The sequence below is a fragment of the Passer domesticus genome, chromosome 14 (assembly GCF_036417665.1).
Source record: "Passer domesticus isolate bPasDom1 chromosome 14, bPasDom1.hap1, whole genome shotgun sequence".
Taxonomy (NCBI): Eukaryota; Metazoa; Chordata; class Aves; order Passeriformes; family Passeridae; genus Passer; species Passer domesticus.
In genome coordinates, this window is record NC_087487.1 from 16,773,803 (window position 1) to 16,798,564 (window position 24,762).

At 42.3% G+C, this 24,762-nt stretch overlaps 1 protein-coding gene across 2 annotated transcripts in view; it reads right to left on the bottom strand.

The window, feature by feature from the left end:
* IGF1R (insulin like growth factor 1 receptor) overlaps positions 1 to 24,762 on the bottom strand; it is a 170,004-nt gene that overhangs the window by 27,606 nt on the left and 117,636 nt on the right. For both annotated transcript variants that reach the window (XM_064389059.1, XM_064389058.1), the window contains exons 3-10: positions 15,749 to 16,061; positions 13,151 to 13,296; positions 11,551 to 11,695; positions 8,409 to 8,623; positions 6,318 to 6,444; positions 4,822 to 5,060; positions 4,190 to 4,357; positions 3,872 to 4,076 (exon numbers count right to left, since the gene is read on the bottom strand). In XM_064389059.1, coding sequence (XP_064245129.1) covers positions 3,872 to 4,076; positions 4,190 to 4,357; positions 4,822 to 5,060; positions 6,318 to 6,444; positions 8,409 to 8,623; positions 11,551 to 11,695; positions 13,151 to 13,296; positions 15,749 to 16,061 — 1,558 coding nt within the window. The remainder of the gene's footprint in view (positions 1 to 3,871; positions 4,077 to 4,189; positions 4,358 to 4,821; positions 5,061 to 6,317; positions 6,445 to 8,408; positions 8,624 to 11,550; positions 11,696 to 13,150; positions 13,297 to 15,748; positions 16,062 to 24,762) is intronic.

Below are 24,762 nucleotides of genomic sequence, written 5' to 3' on the forward strand. Positions count from 1 at the left end.
AAGATGAACATGCAAACTTCTGACCTCACACAATAAACCAACCAGCAAAGAACAGCTTCACCGTTACTCAACAAGCATCCTGGATTTGTGTTTCATGACAGCGATGTTGATGTTTAAAATAAAAATCAGATGCTAAAGGTTGAAATGGTTAGGAAGGAAAAATAGTTTTGAAGTTTGCTGGATTAGCAAAGGAAGCTGAGCCTACTGAGAGTTAGCTTAGCAGTTGTGATGAAATGAGAATGTATTGCACTGAGAGAGAAACCTTGGAAGGCAGCTGAAGGCCATGAAGGTTCACCACCACTCTGGTGGTCATCTTTATCTCTGCTTCTCTCACCCAAGCAAAAGCTCTGCAGAGGAGCAATGCTCCTATGTAAGAAAACCCAGCACTAATATTGTGTAAAGTTCAATAAGCAGCTTTGCCTTACAGGCATCTGGGTGAAATTTAAGCAGAGTTAAGAAGCTGAGGATTTACAGCCACACCATTGCTTTCTCAAGCCCAGGGGACTGCCATAGTGGACAGCCCCCAGTGACAGGACAAGGATCAAGGTTCTCTCAGAACCACATGGATCAGGTAACCAGCACCCTGTGGCCATACACTGGACCTGTCCCTTGGTCCTGCCCCAGATCTGAGGCTGTTCTGTACAGGGGCACCAACTACATGGGGCAGTCTGGCTTCACTGCTCCTGCTCCTTTGTCTCCAAGGGCTGCAGGAATGCTCACACCCAGAAAGCAACAGCCAAGGGCAGGTACAGGAGAAAGATACAAGAGTCACACTACAAAACCAATTCGGGCTTGAATCCTATCCCTGAAATCACTTCACCAGTGCCCACGGAACACTTGGCCAGTGCAACAGGTACCAAGGGCATGAGGTCCAACAACTCTACCAGAGAGCAAGTTACAAACCAGGCAAATGAGGCCTCCCTCGAGCACACAACAGGAGGAAAGATGACTCAACAGGAGAACTTAATTCACTGACAAATATATCATCTGAGTACATGCAGCCACAGAGCAGCACGCTGCAGAGAGAGCCAAGAACAGGCTCACTCAGTTTTGAAACCACCTGGCAGAGGCTGGATGAATTTTTTTCTTTAGGAGCTCACTACAAAAATTTCCAAAATCCCTTTACTACGTAGTGAGTAGTCGTTTTGACACTCTAACCACCGTGTAAACCATGTCACAGAAATAAACACAGACAAGAAAGAATTTCCTAAGTTAACAACAAATTGTTTAAGCAACACACAAGTGAGTATCTTGTCAGTTAAGGCAATTTCATAGGATATAAGCATTTGTGCCTTGTCTACACTGGTATCTGTGGAAGTTACTAAACCTATTCACCCTGTTTACAATGTGTATTGATTTACTGCTTTAGCTCAGTGGAAAGAACAAACTTCTCATCAGTAAGAAGCTGGATACCTAGCTCTCAACTGATGAACATTTGCACAGATTCTGTGGTTAAAGCAGTGAAAATAAAAGTTTATTTTCAGTCAACCACAAAAGCATGCGCCGATGCAAGAACCCAAAAGGCCTGACTTTTCACTGCTTTTATGGGATGTAAGGAGCTTCAAATCTTTGGTGGTATCTGGGGGTGGAGGAGAGTACAGCCCTACCTTGTCTTTGGAGAAAAAGATAAAGGAACACAAAACTTGTTGGTGAAAAATACAGCGGTGTCAGGAAGAGAAAAGAGCTGCAGGATAACCACAAGGCAAAAGTAATTAAAACATCACGAGATTTGACCTCAGTGCTTTTTGGTCAAACAGCTTCCTGCATTCATGAAATGCAGAGATAAAGGCAAAAAACAAGCATCCAAGGAAGTAAGGAAAAGTCTATAGATAAAAACTTGAAAAGTCATTTATTCTATTAAGGGAGAAGAAGGAAAAGAAATGCAAGAAAAAAATTAAAAATAACACTATAGAAATTCAATAAAATAAAGAAGATTTTTAAAAACTCTGGTCTATTTAACAGTAAAGCTCACTCTTTCTGTAGTTCATGGCAATTTTAATGTTACTGCTCAGACTACACAAAGAGCCTTGCCCATCCTCCTCATTAGAGAAACAAAAACCTTGAATAAGAAACTCATTCTCCTCTGGTAGTGAGTGTCTCTTCACGACTAAGCACAGCCCTGTTTGTAATCCACCACAGCACTAATACATATGGGGTCATCCAGAAGTTGCACAAGAGATTAGATCAACAGACTTCTAAAACAATCTTAAAATCACCCAGTCAAATAATTTTATGCTGTATTACCTACTGCAACTCTTTCATGATAACCTGGACACAGGTAGAACACTGGAAACAAATACTACTATTGAGGCTTGCACTAACACATCAATTAACTTCTCCCTTGGGAAAGAGAGAAAAAAATGACATCAAGTAACAAGCTGCTTAGATTTGTCCCGTGGAGATGTCTCACCAGCTCATAAACTTTAATTTCCCTGACATACAGTCTCTTAAAAGTTGCTTGGCTATGCAGCTATTGCTGAGCATTGTCCCTTATCTGCTCCTGCTGTTACAAAACAGTCTAATGACAGTAATTTAAGAGAAAAGGACAAGCTTTCAGGAAATTCTCTGTGAACTGATCAGTTTATTTGTTACTGAGTTCAAGGTTCTATGAGTTTTCTTGGAGGGGGGCAGGACTGCAAGAAAATTTGGGAGAAGACAACACATTCTGAATTACAAATGTTTGGGGAAATAGAAAAACTTCCTTTTCAACAGACTTTCAAGCAGTTTAGACTTGACACATGGCTTTCAAAACTCCTCACTGTGCTACTTCATTAAGTCCAAAATCAGATCTTATGATTTCCCATGCCTCAGGCTGTAACTTCCCTGTACCTGATGTTGGCTGCTGCTTCTCATCATCACTGCACAAACACTCAGTGTGACCCCAACACAGCTCAGATAAGATACTTCACACCTCCCAAGAGAGGCAGTATTTAGCTCCTCATTCTTTGGATAAAGCTAGGAAGCACTGCGAATATCAAAATCTCAAACCCAACAAGTCAATCCAACACATCCCTGAATAAAAATCAAAAAATCACAATGGAGAATGATATGAACCAGCAACAATGCCACACTAGAGTTCTCAAACACAGGATTTGACCATGGACTTCCCCTGCCAGGAGGGAGAATGAGACAAGGTGCACCACTGAGATCTAACAGGATATTAAAGACTGTAACACAACAGCTGTACACTGTGTGCCCTGCCCCAGCATCCAATCACCCGAAGTAACAACACCTTACCTGAAAGAGAAATTGGAAACTCAAGGATCAAAATCACCAATTAATTCAGTGGGATCTACTCTGTGCTGCAGCACAGAATCATTACAATTCCACTTCACATGTAAGCAGGTGTTTATGGTGGAAGAGTGGAACTATTTAATACTTCTCTGCAGCGCTGACCCAGGAAACACACAAGCCCTTCGCAATTAGTGCAGTGAGAAAACCAGTTTCAATTCTGTGAGGCAACTGTGCCCTTAATTTCAAAGATAAATTCAGATTAGAAGCACAAGTACTTAAATGGTTATTTAGAGAGAAATCACATCTGAAACCCTCTGCCTCCCTCATGCTGCTGGTCTCTGAAACCCTTAGAGACAATGAGCTCCTTAAGTGACTCTTGAGTCTGAAAAGAAACCATCACTGAAATCCTTGATCAATACAGGTAAGAACCCTTACTATGGGCTAGAACTGAAAGAAAGAAATGAAAATTGGCGAATAAGAGAAACTGCAAAGTAAGGCTGTGGATTGTCTCACATGAAAGGAAAGGTAATGTTTCAGGTGTTTCTGTGCTGTCACGTCCAGGAAACCTCAGCTCTAGGAAACATTAAAAGATGAAATGATCAGCCCTCCTTCCAAAGAAGAGTCCAAAACCCTTTACCTGGGGACAAAGATGGAGTTATGAAGGAAGTTCTCAAAGACTTTCCGGTACTCTGCTTCCTCCTTCTCCGCCTGCTTTTCTGCCTCTGTCTTGGGACAAGCACAACAAGGTCCTTTTTCTCCCCCACAGCCCTCTGGCTTGGTGGGCTCAGTGGCTTCCTCTGTATCAATGGTCCCATCAGCATATCTTCGAATTGGGACTTTATCTTGAAAGAAAAGAACAGAGCTAGTTTCTTTCTCTCCAGATTATACAGCAACAATCTGTATTTACCCATTCCCTCTGCTGGCTGTCCAACACAAGAGCATTGAGTTCTCCTACCTTTGGAGCAGTAATTGTGTCTGTACAGGTAACTGTCCTGAGGCTGCTGCTGCCAGCGCACGATGTAGTAGGAGAGGTTCCCATTGGGAAGAGAGGGAGGATTCCATTTCACAATCAGCTGGGATGAGGAGTTGGATGCTGAAATAACATCCAGGGGAATGGATGGCACTAGAGAAGGAAAAAAAATAAAGAAAAAAGAAAGGAATTTGAATCTAGAGCAGTCTACAATGTATTTCCATGAAAGTTTTTGAGTGAATCTCAATGCATTTTTATACTGCAAGGAAAAACACCACCTTATTTCAAAGAAAGGATTTTCTATTTATGCCAACAGTTAAGGGCTCAACTGCAACCAAGTCCCAACCCAAAGTAGTACTTAAATTAATCTTTACAATGGAACAAAGCCTGAAATTCTAACTCCAAGAAGCTCCCATAGTTCCTAATGAAGGTAATATCTGAAAAAACAGTTTTAATTCAAATTTTAATATTACTTTCATAATTAGTCAAACTGCTAGAACTAGGCACATAACCTGCACATAAATTTTATTTCTGTATCAACAACAGAACTTGCACAACAATGCACTAATCTCAGCTGTAGCATTATCAACCTCTCACCCCAGAGCCCAGAATCTCACCTGCAGCATTGGTTCGAATATATATAATTTCACTTTTTGCTCCATGAATATGATGATTTTCCATCATTGTGAGGGTAACAGCCTTGACATAAATGGCATACTGAGTCCAAGGTTTCAACCCTTGCAGCAGAATTCCAGGATTGTTCTCCTTGTTTGGTGGCAGGTCAACGTCAACCATGTTCCAGCTATTGGAGCCACACGCATCTTGCCCATCATATTCTGTCACATTTTTGAATGGTCTGAAATATTCAACAAGAAAAGTAGCACAAATATTTATTTTCTCCCAAAGATTGTCATATATGTATAAGAGTGCCTCGCTTCAAAGTTGCTCAATGAAGCAAATAAAGTTTACTTGCTTTTCACAGCAGAATATACCTGAAAAAAAATATACCTGTATTTCCAAGCAGTAGAAAATTCAGAGTTTAGTTTTAGTCATGAGCAATAAAACAACATCCTCCGAGAAAACACTACATTTATCTCTTTTTTTTTTTTTTTACTCAAAACAGGCAGTGAAATGTTTCAGACATATTTAGACTTTAAATAAACATGTATCAAACAGAAGGCACTCAAAACAATTATTGATAATGGCCAAGCTTTTCACCATAAAGAACCCAAAGTTCCAAGACTGGCCTTGACCAGTCCAATGGGCTTTTTACCCTTTTATTTCCACACAATACAAACACACTTACATAGTTCTACTTTTCAGAAGCCATAACACTGGTGCAAGAGCATATAAACTCATTACTGTCTGTACACTTGCCAGCACTGGCTTCATTGTACATCACAATGATCTTTTTCAAGTGATGTTGAACATGAACCATTTGTGCTTCCATGTCTCACATCTTTGCTCCATGTATCACTACCAGCATTCCAAACCTCCCTTTCACACCTCCACACTGCTTGGAGAGTTATTTCTGTGCTCATTTGGGTTTTTTTATTATTTTAAATCTGAGCCATTACAAGGATATGAAAGGCAGAGGCCTCTCCCAAGTAGTTTGGATTTCTCCAGTAACTGCCCCACACCTCTATTATCAAGAGATACTAATGCAGGAAATGACCAAAGCTGGACAGTCTAAATAACCCCAAACCCTGAGCAGACAAATCATCCAGGTGGCAAGAGAGCATTACTCCTGACCTGTAATGATCTCTAGTCAGAACTTTGATTAGAAAAAGCAAGTATCTCAGTAATCATTAGGACTTAGGAGGAGCTCAAAATTAGGAGGAGCTCAAAATCAGACCCCTGAGATGAGCCAAGCCATCCACCTTTCTCTTTTTGAAGATTTGAAACCTCCTGATGGATTTGCAATCCATTTGTAGGACTCATTCAAACCAATCCTCTTTTTAAAGGAGGCTTGTGCTCCACCAAGAAAGGAATCAGAACAAAAGCAGGACTTGAGGATAAAATACACAAACTGGATGAGCCATCCTGCAGTAGGAACAGAATCTTCTGCTCTGCCTTGGACTGCCCTGGTTCATCTCTGATGACATCTACTTACGCCTCTTTGTAGTAAACAGTGAAGCTGATGAGGTCTCTGTAATCTGGAGGGCGATACCGCTCCCACGTCAGCTTAATCCGATTCTTGAGCGTCGTGTTGGAAACAAAATGCAGAATTTTGCTTTCACCTGCAATGCAAAAGGACAGGACATGCCAGAGTTGGCACCACATCACCCCTCAGTGTTTTTTGTTTCTTAGATATCAGTTTTGGCTAATGAGCCCTTCCAGTAGCACCTATGACACCACAGGACACCAACAGCCTTTGTCTCTGTAGAGCTTCCTCTTTCCTCCTATTACCTTTAGAGCTTAAGGGTAAGCAGCAACCTTGGCAATCAGTTTAAAAAATGCTTGAGCCACCTGTTATTAATTTTTTTGAAGCGGATTTTCTTTTAATGCATCATCAGAAAGCTCTTGAAAACTACTTCAGAGTCTCCCTGAGGGAGGAATGGAAGCCCTGTTTATCCACAGGACTGGTTTTGGAAGCACTGAATTCATCATCTGGCTCCAAAGCACGCGCGGAGCAGTCACCGGCCTCTGTGTGCTCACTCTCCAGGACAACTTTTGACAACTACCATTTGTTTTTCTGGAGACTGAACAACATGGAAAAGACAAAGGAGTTTACATTCCCATTCATCAGTGGCTGGACCAAGAACTCCAAAACTCAGTTCATATACGGCACAACCATTTGATGGCAGCAGCTTCCAGCTACTCTTCTGAACAGACCTGGATGGAAGCCCACAGCTTTGAAATGAATGGCTTCCCACTACCAACTCACTGAGCTTTCCAACCCAAAACAAAATAGCATTTTAAAAACTTAATTCTTGGATGAAGAAATTGTGTTCTGTCAACTGTGAGCTGGTTTCTAATGTTCCATAGAAGCTCTGAAAATAAAGAGGTTTTCACCCTCGTGTACACTGGCACTGTTGGTGCTATCTTTGCAAAGGCAGTTGAGCTTTTGTTGATTCTTTTGCCCTTCTCAGAGTCAGAAAGCTTTCTGTACTGGTTTCTTAAAAAAGCAGGCAGCGGCTGGCACTGGCCTCAGTGGTAGTAAGGCCTGGCTGTGTGTCTGTAACTCCTCCAGGACTGCAAGGCTTTGCTCTATTGAACGTGCAAAGAATGGAGGGTGCTTACAACAAGGATCTGGGCCATCTGCGCGTCTGCATCGCGCCCAAAGAGACATTCAGCAGGCTACGTGTCCGAGTTTTGTAAGCACCATCCACAACAAGGGGACTTGACTTATACACAAGATCCATTTTAGTTTACTCAGCTCCAAAAACAACACGAAGCGACCAAGGGAAAAATGCACTGCCAGTTTTAAGGGCTTGAGGCAAAATTTGTAGGCATTCTTAATTCCTAGAAGAGAGATTGCCTTTAAATGTGCTGTTACACCTGGAGACCTGATGTGCAGACCACCAAAGCCAAGAGAGGACTTTCCAATAACTCTGACCATTGCAGAATCCAAAATTAAATGCAGATAAGCTCAGGCTTAAGAATACTACAGAACATTAAAAAGTGTTCTCAATCCAAAAGCAAGTAATTTGAAAACAAAGCAGAGCAAACAAAGTTTTGAAACACGCATTTCTAGCAACCAGCTACAACATTTGACAGGAGCTTAAATGAAGGTGAACGTAACAGAAACTGTTTGGTTTGGTGTCTATGGAATTGTTATTCAGCAGCTTCCTTAGTATCAAGAAAGAATAAGTATCAGAGAGAGGAAAACCCCTAAAATGATGCACAGCTACAAAGGAGAATGAGAAGTTGCTCCTTGTTGGATACACCAAACTACTGGATTTCATTTCTCATTTCCTAGGTATGTTCCTATTGTTGCTGCTGTCGAAAAACAGGGCATTTGGGAAGAAGTCATCTACAAGTGGGTTTTACAGATGAGATAGGGACTGTGTAACCACATCATTTTCCACTCATGTAAAGGTACCTTCACAGCTACAGATGAAAGCATAAACAAACATCCTGAAAGCCTCCTGCAAATCCTAAACTCTAAATATTGCAATGGTCAGCAACGTGTCAGCATGTTCAGTTTGTTCTTGTGACACCCTCCTGTGCAACTGGCATTGAGATTTTTTTGTTTACTTACAAGAGGCTCTCTCCCCATTGTTCCTTGGATTTATATCTCCTTTGCTCTGTCGTCCCTTGGTTCCTGAAACTTCCTCCATACGGTAAATCTCAGAAACACACAGTTTAGGATTAAATGCAAAGTACATTTTCCCCTCACTGATTGTCAAGTTATGATGGTTCCAGTCCCACAGCTGCTGAAGATTGTGGTTGTCAAGCACATAGAAGGAATAATTCCTAGAAGAAAGTTTTTGAAGAAAAAATACTTGTTTTAATTCACAGCTCATTCCAACGAAGAATAACTTACTATAAGAAAACTGAAATACTGTATTTGTTCCCTCTTACTTTAAACTGGTGTTCAGCAAAGGACTTTCTTCTCTCCCATGGAGCAAGTTAACCCTGACTGTTTAGGGGGCAAGGAAATGAGTGTGACACAGGACTCCAAAGGTGAGACCACACCATCTAAACCCCACTCCAACGTGTTTTAAGAGTTGTATAGGAGCTGCTATGAGGAACATATAAATTCATGTAGTCTGAACAGCAGGTCTCTACACTGGATTTTCCATCTGGTGGCAAATGGGAAGCAGTAACCTTAGATACTTTATGGAAGGAAAAGCCTTCTGGAGTTCTGACAATAAAACACCGTCATTAACACAGCTCTTGCTTATGTTTACAAAAGCAACTCTAAGAGTTTGCATAGTGAGGTTTCCTTGCCTCTCTGTTCTACCTCTTGGCCCAATAAAGATTTCCTATATTGTGCCAAGTAAAGTTGCACCTGCACATGGAAACCCAACAGCAAACAGTTATACTGACTGCACAGGATCCACACTTCAGAGCACAGAACCAAACACAGGCAGCTGTGCTGAGCCCACTCCCTAAGCACAGCCCTGGAATAACATGCACATCCTTTATTTCCACAGATACTGTATACAAAGCTGTATGCAAAAGGCCTATTAAATATTATGAAAGCCCTATTAAATATTATGAAGAAATTCCTGGTACTAATAAATATTATAAAGAAATTCCTGGTACTACTCATTTGGGCTGAACTGAAAAGAAAAAAAATACATGCAACAGAAGCAAGATTGTAGGCCCTACATCAGCTGCAAGACAACACCTGCAAGGACACTGATACTTTGGGATAGCAGGGACAGGAATGCACCACTGGGAAATGAGATAAAGGGTGTGTAGATGATGAACCCAAATCAAGATAACCCACCATGGCAGCATTTATTTCACTCTGATGGGAAGTTCCCCCATCATTAACTACCACTATTAACACAATGAAGCCCATCTTACACTGCTAAGCCCTTGCCAACAGAGCTACACTGGACTTCCTACAAACCCTTCTAACTACAGAGTTTCTGCAGGGAAATGTGGCAAACAAACCACAGGGCTCATAAAAAGCTGCCATGTTATTCATTTATGGTTTTTCCATCTATTATTCCATTTAAAATTTAGCATTAATTCCTCTCTAACCCAACCTGAAACAAAAACTCTGCATTCTGGCTCCAATCTGCACAGATTTGCCATTTCTTGTAATGTAGAGCATATTTTCAGAAGAATGTGAAAGACAAACTGTTTTTCTTATTTCCATCTGTCTCCTAATTACCCAGGACTTGATTTCTAATGAAGTTGCTATACCTGGTACCACTTCACACAGATGCTGAGAAGAATGTGCTCAGTTAACAAGAGAGCAGAGACATGTTTGTGCTTTAAATGCATTTTGCCAGCAGAGAACAAGGATGTTGAACTGCCTGTGGGATTTGACAGACATCACCAAACCTTCTGTTGATTTGAAAGTACTGCACCTTACTGAAGTTCAGTGCTTTTTTGTCTTGTTTGAAAAGGTAAATATATGAGCTTCTGAAACCTCCATACAAACCCAGCCTCACACCTCAGTGTACCAGCTACCCAACTCACTTTTCCAAACTTCACTCACACACAGGCAGTTGAGAAACCCTCCCAAAATCAGGACTGAGCTGAGGAGCATCCCCACGGGAGCCTGCACTGTCAGGTGTCACCACAGGTCTAGAGGGTGTCATTCATCCCCCACCCACCCCTGCCTGCTCTTGGAATGCTCTGGGTTAGATCAGGCCCTGCTGCTCTCCTGAGGACTGAATTCACCACACCCTGACAACAATGATCCCAGGAAAACAAGCCGTGAATTCCTCAGTGAGGAACCACACAACTGCTAGAGATCCTGTTCACACCTTCCAACAGGCCTGACAGCAGATGCCTCTGCCTCAACATGGTGTAGAAAACAGGAGGGAGGTTGTTTTGACTTTATAGCCTGTCCCCCAGTTTGCTGCAGAGGTTGAAACACAACATCAGAGCAGGTCAGTGTCACAGCTAACAAATAGTTTAATAGTTCTGTCAAAATGGAGGGGACTGATTTCTTCCACAGAACACTGGTTTAAAGTTGGGATGGCTACTTGATTTGGGATGAGAAAGAGCAAGACAGTTTACTGAAGGATCCTCACCACGCCTCAGCATCACACACTCTGCAGGGATAAAAACTTTTGCCTTGACAAACTTTTACCATCATAGGAAAACAGGAGTTATGTACAGCAATAAGCATCACATGGTGAGTAATTATAGAAGCAATATAATCCACAGCAAACATTTCAAGGGATCAACTTTTCCTGACCAGTCTTTTGCATGCTCAGTAGATAATCCATGTAAAGTTAACATTTCAGGGAGTTGCAAACAATTGCAACTTGCACTGTGTTCCACTTCCAGTTGCACTCCCTGGCCAGTAAAATTCGTATTTCCTTTCAGCTGACTTCTCCATAGAACTCTTCTAAAACCCAACAGTAAAGAACTACAAAGAAATCCAACTGTTTCTGAAGATACTCTTTTCTCAAAGAGAGCAAAGAGAACAAACAAAACTGCTTTACTGATATAAAGAATCTACCTAGAAAAACCTAAAGCGAAAAGCAACAGCAAAGGTACCATAAAATACTTGTCATATACTCAATTTAACATGCTGGTTTGGACAGTAATGCAAATGAGCAATGCTGTGCAGAGGTGTTCATGAGGAGAAAAACACTGCCTATTACTGAAGAGGAGACTATAAATGAAAGTGAATGGGTTTTAGGAAACTTATTCTCCACAGCTTTCTATTAAAGTGAAATTGCATCCACAAATATCTGAACACTTACCCATCCACCTGCTCCTCTCCCAGAATGTAGCGCAGGTTCTTCAGGAAAGACAGGGAGACCAAGGCATGGGAATGCCGAATCTTCACGTACCCTGTCACTGTCTCAATCAGACCCATAAAATTCTCCAGCTCTGAGGCAATGTTATCTACAGTGAGAAAAAGATAACCATTATTGTAAAGAATGCACAGCTTTGACTAATAGTGTGCTTTGTGCAGCAGTAGCTCAGTAAAAGATAATGTTTGTACTTGCTGCTTTTGAAAATGAGAGACACTGGTTTTCCTCCCCCAGAACAGTTGCCTGTGCAGCCAGATGGTTGAAGGGCAAAATAAAGCCACAGAGTAACAGTGGGAAACCAGACTTGCTTTTCCATACTGAAACACCTGATTTTTCCATGGGCATTGCTCTCTGAAGCCAGCACCAAATGGTGAGCCAGCATTCTGGCAGGGATGAAAAGACCCTTGTGTAAATGCACACACCATGAGATGGAATTGCTCTTTGGGTATGGAGCAAAGGTCAGGCAGAAAGCTCCACTGGAAAACAGAGAATGAGACTGAAGATGAAGAGGAGAGATATGTTCCTGGTCTGCTCTGGGTCACAGAGCATTGCTTTCCATGGCCTGAAAAGCTACAAAACTGAACCAAGTTGATGAAACAGCACAGATAAAACCATCAGGAAGTCCTCCTGCCATGGAGCATGTTCCAGATAACTCACTCTCCCATACCAAATAATCAGATGCTCTTTAGCACTCTAAAATAATGCTTAACTAAAATTTAAAAAACTCCCACATGCTTGCCCCAGCTAACTGGAACATCTCCCCTAAGAGAAAATTGTACCTGTAGCAGTGGGACCGCAAATTAAAAAAATCCACATGCTGCTGTAACTAAACCCTGGAACTTTCATTCAGCATGAGGCAGGGAATCAAACAGATCCCAATCTTTCAATCCTATTCATGAAACTAAAAGGGACCTTCCATAGGGACATACAAGTCCAATAAAAACTAACAGCAATTTTTACTCTGCTCTTAAGAGCTCATCAACTGTCAACACCTCCCTGGCTGATGAATCACTGCTCTGACAAATTTAATCCATTGCTTGCTCAAGACATGTGACAGAAGTGGCCAGCTCACTAATGCTGACCATCCAGCAGCACAGTGTTGGGCTTTATAAGAGCTCTCAGCACTCTGGATTCCCTGTTCTAGCAAAACACCACACCTTGCCTTAAAAAGTGAGGCTCTGCAGTCTTACAATGCCATGTGACAAGTTATTTACCTACCCAGATACAAGGATTTTCAACTTTTCCACCTTCTTGGGCCTTTATTACTCCTTTGGGACCACTGCTTGTCTAACTGCCTAATCCTGGCTCCCCGTCCTGCCAAAAAACCTAACAAAAATACCAGCTTTCCCTGGGAGCTGAATACCCATTCCACCCACGCGGGGCAGGACGGTGCTGCAGAGGGCCAAATCAAACAGGAGCACTGCTCTGGGCCTGGAAAGCAAACAGCTTGCTGAGTTTTTAATGTTCTTATCATCACGCTGACGACAGAAGGAAAAATGTGAAAAGCAGCCTTATCAGGGTTCCGAAAGAGAGGGCGATCACTTACTTCCACGCCGGATGTTGATCAGCAGATTTCCCTTGAGAATTGTGCATCCCTGCAACATTTGTGCTGATGTGACTGAGTCAATGGTCTTTGTTTTCCCATCCTCACAAATTTTGGGGCAAGGCCCCTCACAAGGGCTGCAGAACATGCTGTGAGGAAAGAGGAGGATATTGAAAATAAACAGTGATATGCAACTCTGTCTACAGACTGCTCTGAGTTGAATTTTGGAAGATATTTCCCTCTAAAGCTTTGGCAAGTCCTCCAGGCCAGAATGAAAGCTGCCATGCTTGTTCAGGATACACTTGCCTGCTGCACTCCAGAGAAGCTGGAGCAGTGTACCTCATACAGTGACCCATACCCATGATCTGCCAGCTTCTGGAAGGCTCTGTGGTCCTTCCAAAGTCAAAGGCACTTCAGGTAAATCCCAGTGCCCTTACAACTGTGGGTTTACTCCAACTGAATTGTTCCCAGGAACCCCTCCCCTCCCATCTACACAGGCAGCCTCAGAGTGCAGGGAGGTTTCAACACAAAATAGGCCAGCCAAGAACTGGAGATGGGAAAATACTGTTCACATTCTTATAAAGTGTGTGTCCATGTCCATAAACCAATATTTAAAGCTCTGCACTAGGGAATTCCATGCTCCTGGCCATTTAACTCAGAAAGACAAGTGTGAGGACAGTCAGGAGGGATGTGGAGAAAGTGAGCAGTCAATTAGTCACTACTTCTTACAGCTTAAGAGGCATTAAAGCAGCAAGTTAAGGAAACAGAAGATTGTGTCTTGATGCAAGCACAACTAATTGGCAACAGAAATTGGGAGAGGAAGGCCAGAAGTCTAAGCAGGTTCAAAATGGGTGATACAGATGGAAACATCAAGAAACAGGAACACTGAAACACAGACTCATTTCTCCTCATACTCACAGGCACTCAGAAGCATTTTTAGCAGCCAAACTCAAGCAACAAGAACTCAAGGCAGACCAGCCTTTGGCTGCAGGAGCTTTTTAAATGCTCCATGTTTTTTTCCTACACATTCATCTCAAAGTTGGACACCTCATGTGTGCACAACACAGGCCCTCTGATCACTCTTACTGGTAAATGTCTTTCCTCATTGAAGGAAATTTTTATTTTCCAATTTATTCTAGCATTTTACTTAGTATGTCATGATTACTTACTCCACCTAGTATCACTTTAGAGAGGAAAAATAAAAATGAAAAAAACCCAAACTCCGCTTCAAAGACAAAGGCTTCTGCTGACAACACTGATGGACAGAGGCTTACTATTTATTTTTTTAAAAAGAAAGTGAACCCACTTTCCTCTGAGGCTTAAAGAAACATGTAAATTGATAACAGTTTTCCATGCATAAACCATAAGAGAAAGAAGCTCCTTTTCTAAGTAGTAGGCTCCTATTTCAAAATCCTGCTCTTTAACACGCCACAAACCACTAAAAGCTGCAGACACAAGAAAGAGGATTCAAGTAAATGTACAAAGAATGCTGGAAATGCTTTCCATTTGCAACTATTTGTTAACAGCACCTCTGGGGAACAGAACATTCACTAGCCTTGAGTTACAGCTCCTTTCAATCTCTGCAGAGAGCACAACACCGAGATAAGACAGGATGGCCACGCACTCCAGCGTAAGCAGCTCAAACAGCTGCTACTACAAGCTCCAGGAGATAACAAAAGCTGCATTTCTCAGGTGGATATCTGGATTTGGGCAAAGGCTGTGTTAAGTTGCTTGTATCCAAATGCCAACTGGAGACTGCCTGGAACAGATGGATGACATGCACACAGAGACACACAACTGCTGCATCACCACAATCACCTTTCCAGAAAACACAGCAGCGTACAAAGACGTCTTTTAGCATAATACTGAAGCACTACAAATTTTAGGACACTGACTATCCTTTACTGAAAGTCTGTGATTTCCAAGGGACAGTAGGCAATGAAGGCTGCTTGCTTAAGCCACTGGAAATTACAAAAATCACAAGCAAACATTGCTCCAACTGTTGGAATTAAATAACAGGAGGAGAGTGACACCTGTACAAGAAATTATTCTGTGTGATACTGTTGGCTGCTGCATTATTTTTGTCACCATCTATATGATTACTTCATTCTAAAACACCATTGTTATCTCCTGGAAATAGTGAAAAAAGGAAAATTAAATTAAATAATTTAATTAAATACACTGAAGAATACACATGTCTAAAATGCAGGCACACATAAAGCAAATAATATGCAAGGCAAGGTAACTCCTGTGGTTCTGTGTGATGATGGTCATCAGCCAACTCCAACCTTGGGCTTCGCTTTGTTCTTGAGCTTCACTTTTGCTTTGTTACTCTCTAGTTGAAGACCTGGTTCTGCATGGCATGACCTCCTCCAGCCCTTTGGAGAACCAGAGCCCACTGACACTGCACAGGACCGCACACACCCTCAGGTGGATTCCTCATGGAAGGATCCACGTCAGCTTCTACTGGGGAGCCGCGTAATCCCCCACTGAAATTCCCCCTCCTAATCCTCCCCTCTACCCCAAGTAATCTGCACCCCAAGCTGCCCTGAACAGGGAATGGCCAACCCACACAGGCCAACCAGACAGCAGCTGCGTTACCTTTGGCTCCCGTTGCGGATGAAGCCCGAGGGACACTCGGCCATGCACTCGTCGTTGTGAATCACAAACTTCTCGTACTCGCTGGCGTCCGTGGCGGGGACTTTGGAGCAGAACTCCCTGGTGACACAGCGCCAGCCCTCGAACTTGTAGGTGTTGGGGGGGCAGGTGGGCAGGCACACGCCCTCGTAGTAGTAGTTGCGGCAGGCCACGCACGCCGTGTTGTTGTCGGGCGCCGTGCAGCTCCCCAGGCACTCGGGGTGGCAACACTCGTTTTGGTCTGTGCAGGCTCGCTTCCCGCACGAGCTGGGGCACACTGCAGGACACAAAGCAAGGGAGCATGATCATCACCTGCTGAGGTGGGTGGCATTAAAGGAGAAAATCTGCTCTGTGCAACACTATGGCATTCATTCCCTGTGCTCTAGAGCGTCTCTGAAAAAAATCCAAACCCGCTACTGTAAAAAAATTCTGGTTTTCTCAGCTTTAGTTGCCTGAAAGTATCATTTTCTCAGATCAAATTTATGACATGAAACAAGTAAGTAATAAAGAAAACTGCTGAAAGCAAGATCAACATAAGGATAATAGAAACAGGCAGTACTGGAACCTTTTCTATAGCCCTAGTATTATGGACAAATTTTTTTTTTTGGCATGCTGACTTATTGTCTTTCTAAGCATTTCTTGCCTTTCCTATCTGTACTTCAAATTGGTCTTTTATTGGCAAGAAAACAAGCTTCCTTCAAAACAACTTAATTACACTTGTAGAAGGAAGCACTGCTCTGTGCAGCACACATGGTTGGGCTGACCCCAGTGCAGCATCCCAATGTTGCTTATGTGTGCAAAATGCGGTTTAATAAAGTATCAAATCATCATCCACATCAAATACCAAGGAATTACGGAGCTACTATTTTCCCCTGAAGAGCATAACAGAATTCTGCCTTATCCTCAAATTCTGGGTTCACAGAACAAAATATGAAAGGGAGGGGGAAAAAAGGGGGTGCAAATTTATGGAGACATTTGTTTTATGTGAAAGCATTTCAGCTTGGAAGACACGAACAAAGAGCAGAATCCTCAGCAGCCGAGCTCACCACTGCTAGATCAAAAGAAGTGGCAGCACCATATTTATGTAACAACAGCATTTTGATTACAGCACTCTATGGCCTTTTAGCCACACGAGCCATGTGCCAGAGGCTCTGGAAACACAGAGATTGCAAATCTGGTTTGCATTAAGTAGCTGTTTGCCACTTTCTAACTTAGCTAAAAGACTGTATCAGTAACAACAGCAGAAAACTGGATTTCAGTGGTGCCACTACAGTGAAGCAACACAGACATTTAAACAGAATTATTTCAGCAGAAAGCAGAGAATTAGGAGAAAAGTTAACATCCCAAAATGACCATGGAAGCTGCTGATGAAACTCCACACAAGGTCTTCATTGTGATTTATCTCACTGTAGTTTGCAGCTACGGTGTTGTTTTAATGCAGGACTAAACACCCTAAAATTTTAATGCCCCCCTCTTCCCATAAAGTCCAGGCTTTCCAGTTTTTACAGTGCCATTCAGCAGAACTCCATCTTGACACAGGACAAAATGCTCAAGACTGCTATTAAGCAATAATAATAACAACAGTAATAACAACAACAATTCTCCCACAAAAACAAACCAAAAACCACAAAAACCCCCATTGCTCAGAGCTCTGCACCCAGGATATTGACATACTGACTTTTGATTATAAACAGCCATTTTCTAACAGCTTTAAGTAGTGCCCACCTTAAAAAGGACTTGTCAAAATGTCATTGAAGAATTTTGCATTTCTTGTCAGAATGATTCTATATCAACTCTAATTAATTTGAACCACCTTGTTTTGAAATAGATGGAGGGGGGAGACTGTGAGAACAAGGAGGCGGGACCATGAACACTGCTGGTGCATGCTCGGGTACCACAACCATCACATGAAAACCAAATTAAGAAAATTTTTGCAGAGCCTGTAGGACTACAGAGAGCAGGAATGCACAGACAATTACTGCTAAATAATTCACTGTCTGAAAATGCTGGATGATTTATTCTCTTGAAAAGGAAACAAACCATATACACCAAATTCATATACCAAAATAAGACATGCATGCAGGTGTGTATTCTCTTTTTGACTGTAATCTGCACCAGTGCAAAAGAAGTCTGCCCAGATGCCACCTTAGTAAGGCATCACAAATTGTGTTTCACCTTAAGGTACACAGGACTTGCATCTGGCACTACTAAGGGATTAAATAAAAAAAATAAATCAGTGTGTCTTGCTAGCAGATGGACTGCTGTGCTGAGTGGGTGCCAGAACTCAGATTTCATGTGGTAGCTACATTTCCAGTTCAAAGCCCTACTAAAAAAAAAAAAACACACACACACCCCAACCCATGCCTCCACAAAGTTCATTACTGGATGTATTGATTAAATACATGATTTCTTTGTTTTCATCTGAACAATTTGCTGGAAAACAAACACTGCTGTACTAAGTATTGGGATAAACATAGATTAAGTTTATTTCATTCCTGGGAAAGACTCCTGTATTCCCTTAATGCCTCTGCCATTCATGAGCAGTCTGCTATAAAAATAGGATTCCCTGCATCTCCTGCTAAATCTGCTGACTCTGGTCTATGGAAATAAAAATTGGAGCACAGAAGGATACACAAGTTCACATGAAAAAGGCAATCAGTGAAACAGGCTTTCAAAACTATAGTAATATTTTAATCACAACCATTTTAACGTGAACTCTTGAAAACTTTATAAAGATAATTTTTTAAAAGCTCAGCAACTTCGCTTTTTCCTCAGTCCTATTTTCTGCTTGTTCTTGCAAACGCTGGCAGAGTTTTCAGCCTGGAGACAATACGGGTATCCTGTTTCTTTGAAGAGGCAGAACAAGAACTTCTGTGTGTGTGTGTAGGACATATTATCAACAACAAAAAAGCTTTATCTGCCTTACACGCCAGCTCCCTCAGATATCCCTGTTCTAAAAGCCTTACTAAACAACACTGGCTGACCTCACAGTCCAAACCCACCCATCCTCCCAAACTGTGCTGCTTGGGCTCCTAGATTTGCACCAAAACACGTAAAATGCAGGTTCCAAATACTCTGGCCAAAAAAAGTGCCCTGCAATACACTCAGTAACTTGTTGACTTTATTCTGCAAGAACATTAGAGACACAAACAGGAGCAAACAGTGGGCTGACATTTGGGGACAGAACTTATCAGCCAGGTACAACAGTGTCTCAGAACATGAAGGCTGATGACGATACACAAAAAAAAAACAAACCCTGAACAAATCCTTGCTGACAAGCCCAAGGGCAAAAAATGCTTAATTGTCATCACATGGAGATACCAAAATAATGGAAAATTTCAGAGACCTTGGAGGGCAGCCATGGGAGGAGGAAGTCAAAGCAAGATGTGGAGAAGGGCAGACCCTTAAGTACTTTAGTAAAGAGATTATAGAGGCCTGACTAGACTAGCACCCACTTACATTTAGGGAGTGAAAGAGGTGTCAGATCTTTAGAGAAAGACAGTACAAGAGTATCAGTAGCCACAAATCCAATTTCCTGGAGCAAAACTAACAACAAAACTCTCATTGTCCATCTGTACTTTACGTTCTCTCCGATTTCTTCAAATGAGTTTTCCCTGTCAACAAAAAATCCACAAGATCTTCCAAATACTATTAAGATACTATGATCACTGATAGAAAAAAAAAGGCAAAATTTTTCATTCCAAGATGCTCAGACTTACTTAGCGAATCAGATTCAGACCTGACATACAGCAAGGGGACACCTTAAAACTAAATGCAAGAAACATCTTAGAAACACAAGCAGCCCCAAGAGAATCTGACTCAGAGACTCATTATCCTCAATTAAAACCCCCAAGATGCTAAACCAGAACTGCAAACACAAAGCAAGGTTTGGAAATCCTCAAACACAGCTCTGTGGGGGGAAAAAATATTTCAAAAGCAAGCAACAAATCATCTGCCTGTCTTTACAAGAGTTCCCTTTTGGACAGGCTGAGGCTGAGGAGGTGGCAGTAAGTTTGTCTGACATCTAATCCCTCCCTGCTATGCCGAGTGTGCAGCACGCCAGGGCTCGCTGCAAACGCCCGCGTTGACATCATAGCTATGGTAGAGTTTGGGCAGACAAAGTGTTCTTATCATCTCCAAGACGCCATGACTTCAGCGATGCTGGAGCAGAAAAATCAGGTGAATAAACAATCAGTCACAGGGAGTGAAAATGAAGCCAGAGGAGGAAGACTCCTGGCAAGCAGAGGCGCCGGCCTCGGCCAAGGATGGCACCGCGCCAGTCACATGCGGGCAAGCAAAAGGTTGCCAAGTGTGGGATAAATATTTTTTAAAGATTCTTTCTCTCCTTGTAAAAAGATATTTCATCTTTCTTTGGGGTTTGTTTGGGTTTTTTATACCCTTTTTGTCTTTTTAAGAGCATCTTTCAGATAAAATAATGTTTCAGAAAAAAAAAATAGAGGGGGGGAAAAAGCGTCCCATTTTGAGCAGAAACCAGAGGAGGAAGGGAGTGTTTTCTCCTAGCCAACTACCAAAAAAAATTAGCTGTCTAAATTTATCCACAAAGACAGAAAAATACAGTCACTTTTGGAATGTTAATCCTTCTACATGACAGGATTTTAAAAATATTGCATTTTAATGGGCTAAACTTTGGTTCGGCCTTTCAAACAGCTGACTTTAAAAGCTCAAACAGCCTATACAAGACCTGATTTCTTTTGCCCAATATTCTGTGAGAATAGAGAGACTGGAGAGACATTACTCAGAAAATCCAGTTCCAGTGATTCATGGTCAGGGCTGGAATCAAAAAGTACAGAATAAAAGGAAATAGACATATTAAATACATGCAGTAGTGTGTTCTGATCACAGAAATATGGTTAAAAGTCATCTCCAAGGCACTGAAGAGACCACTCAGAGCAGTTGTGTAAATCTTTATATTTCCACAGAAACAACTATTAGCAGCTTATCAACAATAGTGTAGTTTTTCTCTTTTCTGTTCCCCCATCTCTAAAACTAGTTATCTCCTATTCAGTGAAAATCTTGCAGGCAAAAAAACCTGCCATGTCAAACCATTTTCTAATAGTTAAGGCACAAAGTCTGGCAGCTTTTGACATTAACTGCCAGATCTCAAAAGTTCAGTTCAATCCAGCACAGATCTAGGACCTGAAAGAGATCATCTCCTCCTTTTAAACCTCCAGTACATAGAGTCATGTCCACCAGCAAAATACTTGGATATATACAAACATACACCATGAGGGCATTAAGTCTATGGCCCACAAGCTATGTCTGACTCAAGATCAGTCATGCATTTCCATGTTTAAATCCTAGTCACTACCAACCCATTTTTATCCCTGGGACCTTTCCAAGGATCCTGAAATTATTCTGGAGTTGTTCAGGGAATTATTTTCTTCCCACTACACCTGGTCAGCCTCCACACAAAGCTTTTTGGTCTCTTGCTTCTGGGTATTTCTGTTTGTTACAGATGCTGTACGTGCCTCTATCCCTGCATGAAGGAGTGGGTGTGATGAAGCATCCAGAACCTCAAAATAAGCTCAGTGGATTTGCCCAGCCTGATATCAGCCCACTAACTGCACAATTTTTAATCATATGAAAGATTGATCAAGGAATCTGTTCTTGCATTCCCTTCCTCAGGATTTTACAGGTGAAAAACACTACACAGCCAGTTGTGCAGCAGTTGGAGCCAACTGCTCAGATGGAAGAACCTGTAGATGCTTCTGGAACAAAGGAAGTGGAAGAAAGGAGTGGGAGACAGGTTAGGAGAAGAAGACAGCACCATCCAGCACCTGGAAACTCAGATTCCACCAGATGCAATGAGATCTATAAAGCAGAGAGGAAACATTCATCATTCAATGAGCATATTCCAGTTGGATACACTGGAGTTTGATGACCCACACATCCCTCTTTTGGCCACCTCTCATTCATTCCTTACCCTAGAAGTTATACCAAAACAGCTTCCAGGCTTCCCAGCTGTGATACAAAACAACATGTGTGCCAGATCCATTTTACTCAGAGCAGAGGACTTGGGGACACTCTTTGGCACTGCAAAACTCCCATATCCCTTCAGTTTTCTGCAAATGAAGCAATCAACCCTGCTAAATGCTCCAGCAGCATCACAACAACTCCCATCACACCGAAATGAGAGCAGATGGAAACCTGTGTGAAGAAAACAACCACCTTATCCCCACAGTCAACAGGAACCCATGGACAGCACAAGTAGCGTGCGTAAGGAAGGTGCAAATAAACACGTGTTACTGACAAACCCAGGCAGCATGAATTGCATTCTCTTTCAAAACAGTTTATGTTGCCCAGCACAGCCCAGACTGGCATCATTGCAGCTGGCACTCGGGAGAATGAGGAAAAAAACAAGTCCATTTAGTCCCTTCCACGCCAGTATGAATTCAGCACATAAACAAACCCACGGAGGCAGATACACAACCATCTCTGGGGATTTGGGGCCAGTTGCACTCTATCTTCAACACAGGGTAAACAAACTGGCTGGGAATGTTTTACCATCAGTACTGCACTGTTCCAGAAACATTTCCTCTACGCACGAGGAAATTTCCCACTGGAAGATGCAAATCAGAACAGTAACAATGATCACAGTGGGAATGAAGGCAGGAACATGAGGGTCTCCCCATGGTGGTGAAAGCTGCTCCCCATCCACTGCCATCCCCCACCACTCACTGTCACAGCTTTGTCCACATTCCTAAAGGGACAACTGAAGTTCCTGAACTCTGCAGTAACAGATAAGGAAAGAAAAGTGCTGCTGAAGAACAGCTCTGAGGCAAATTGTTTTTCCTTTTGCTGCAGATTACGAGCAATATATTGGGGTTTTGCTTGTTCTTGCTTAAAGCTAGATTTAATCTGCCTGTCTTCCAAATGCTGCAAGTGTAAGGCAATAAGCTTTACAGGATTTAATTAATATACTGCAAGCAAGGAGTGCTGGTCAGCCATCTCCTGGCAAAAGCCCAGCTGGAGGAGGACTACTATTCACATTCCAGATTTATTCTAAAGGAGGAAGACAGGCTGATAACATTATCACACTGGCCTAAATTATGTAGTTCTCTTAATGCCCAAGGATCACGGCAGTTTAATCCAGGGCAAACAAGAGTCACTGGTTCGGAGGGATTCAGCTCCTGCTCCATTTCAGGAATGCCCTTTTGCTTTCATGCCTTACACCCATCAAGAGCTTAACCATTCTGGCACCAGCAACGAAACAGAATGTTCGTCTTGGAGGCTGAATCAACACTGCTCCAGCCAAAGGCTAATTACGCTAAAATTAAAGGGAAAAAAAAGCTTCAGGAAAACCGTTCATAACACACACAGTGGGACAAACCTAGAAAGTTTTTGTTCATCTCCAACTCAGACGACAACAACAAATGACAAAACCTGTTTAGTTCTAAACATTAGAAAGATGAAAATTCAAGGCAACAGGCAGAAGGACCAAGAACATGCAAACTGCTTTACTACAGAGCAAGATTTTTCAAACTGTTCACCTGTAAGTGAGATAGGCCATTAAAACCAGGATTAAGATCCAGATGTTCAGGAGCCCGAGAAAAGAGCAGGATGATACTGGAAGGGTAGAACAAGTTGCAAGAATACTGATGGTTTGAAAAATTATCAGAGACACCTGGTGCCTCTGTTTTAAATAAAAAACTACTAAATCTGGGAGTACGACATCACTTATGATATTTGTACATTGCAAGTACCCTGTTAGGGGTACCCTGTTAACAACAACAGCAACAATGCTCCAAACAATATTAAGGCAATTATGCTAAAATGATCAAATAAAGTATTTCCTTCAGGACTTCCAGAAATACAAGAGTGTAAGCAAATCTGACAGCAACTGAAGATTGTGCTCTAGAGATCCACAACAATCAAAGGGTGAGCTCTTTCCTTGGTTTTCATAACCATGGAATATATTTTTCATTTTGAAACTTCCTCTATTATAACGCAGAGGGAATACAGAAAGTTCCAGAATTTCTAATACCTAAAAGCAGACAGGAAGATTGTGCATTAATCCATTTCTTAATGCATTTTAACAAATTTACAGGCAACACTGACAGTGAGAAGGATACAGCTGACTTTAAAGCTGTATTAGAATTACTTTCCTCTTATACACCACAACCATGGATGGAAGTGTCCCAGAGGGAAATGGGAAAATGTTATCTTTTTAGACTTGATGCAAATTGCTTTATTAATCTGTAAATCACCCTGAACTATCTGGATCTAAAATTTTAACTCCACCCTCCACGGTCTGTCTGATCTGCAAACAACAGAACTGCTGCAACAGCTGCCTGTTTGCTTATGGGTTCCTGACCATCTCTGCGTGTGCACAAAAAAGCTGGAGCTGGAGTGCAGAACCTGCGTTGGGAAGTGCAAGGATGCTCCCAGTCCATTGTGGCACTGGACACAACCACAAACCCAAAGCAGGCCCCAAGTGCACTGCTGCAAGTTCAGCAGCTCTGAATCCCCAGACAGCTCAAGCAAGGCAAAGGACTCAAGCACCTGAGTCAGAAGGCACTGGGGAAAAGTGCCTTGGGTCAGCAAGGAGCACGGATGGAACAGCAGCAGCTGGGAGTGCTCAGTGCTTCCTGCTAACCCAAGTGAGGGATGACAGTGTCATCCTGCCTGTGCTCAGCTCACTATCTTTAAAAACCTCCTCCGTTGTGAGACTGAACTATTTCGGTTCTTCCAACAGCTTGATAAATAAACTGTTTGACTGTGACATCCCCCAGAAACTGCAAACACAGAATGTACTCACGGGACAAACGGCGCGCGCAGCGCTGCCGGCCGCGCGCTCACACAGCTCAGACTGCGACGCTTGGGCTGTCGCTGCTGATACACTTCCACACGCTTTTGAGGAATTCCTGCTAGCATGACTGGGAAAAAATAATCATGACATTGCTTCGGACTTTCTAAATCCTTCCCTGTAGTAAGGATTTGTGATCAGATTAGGGAGT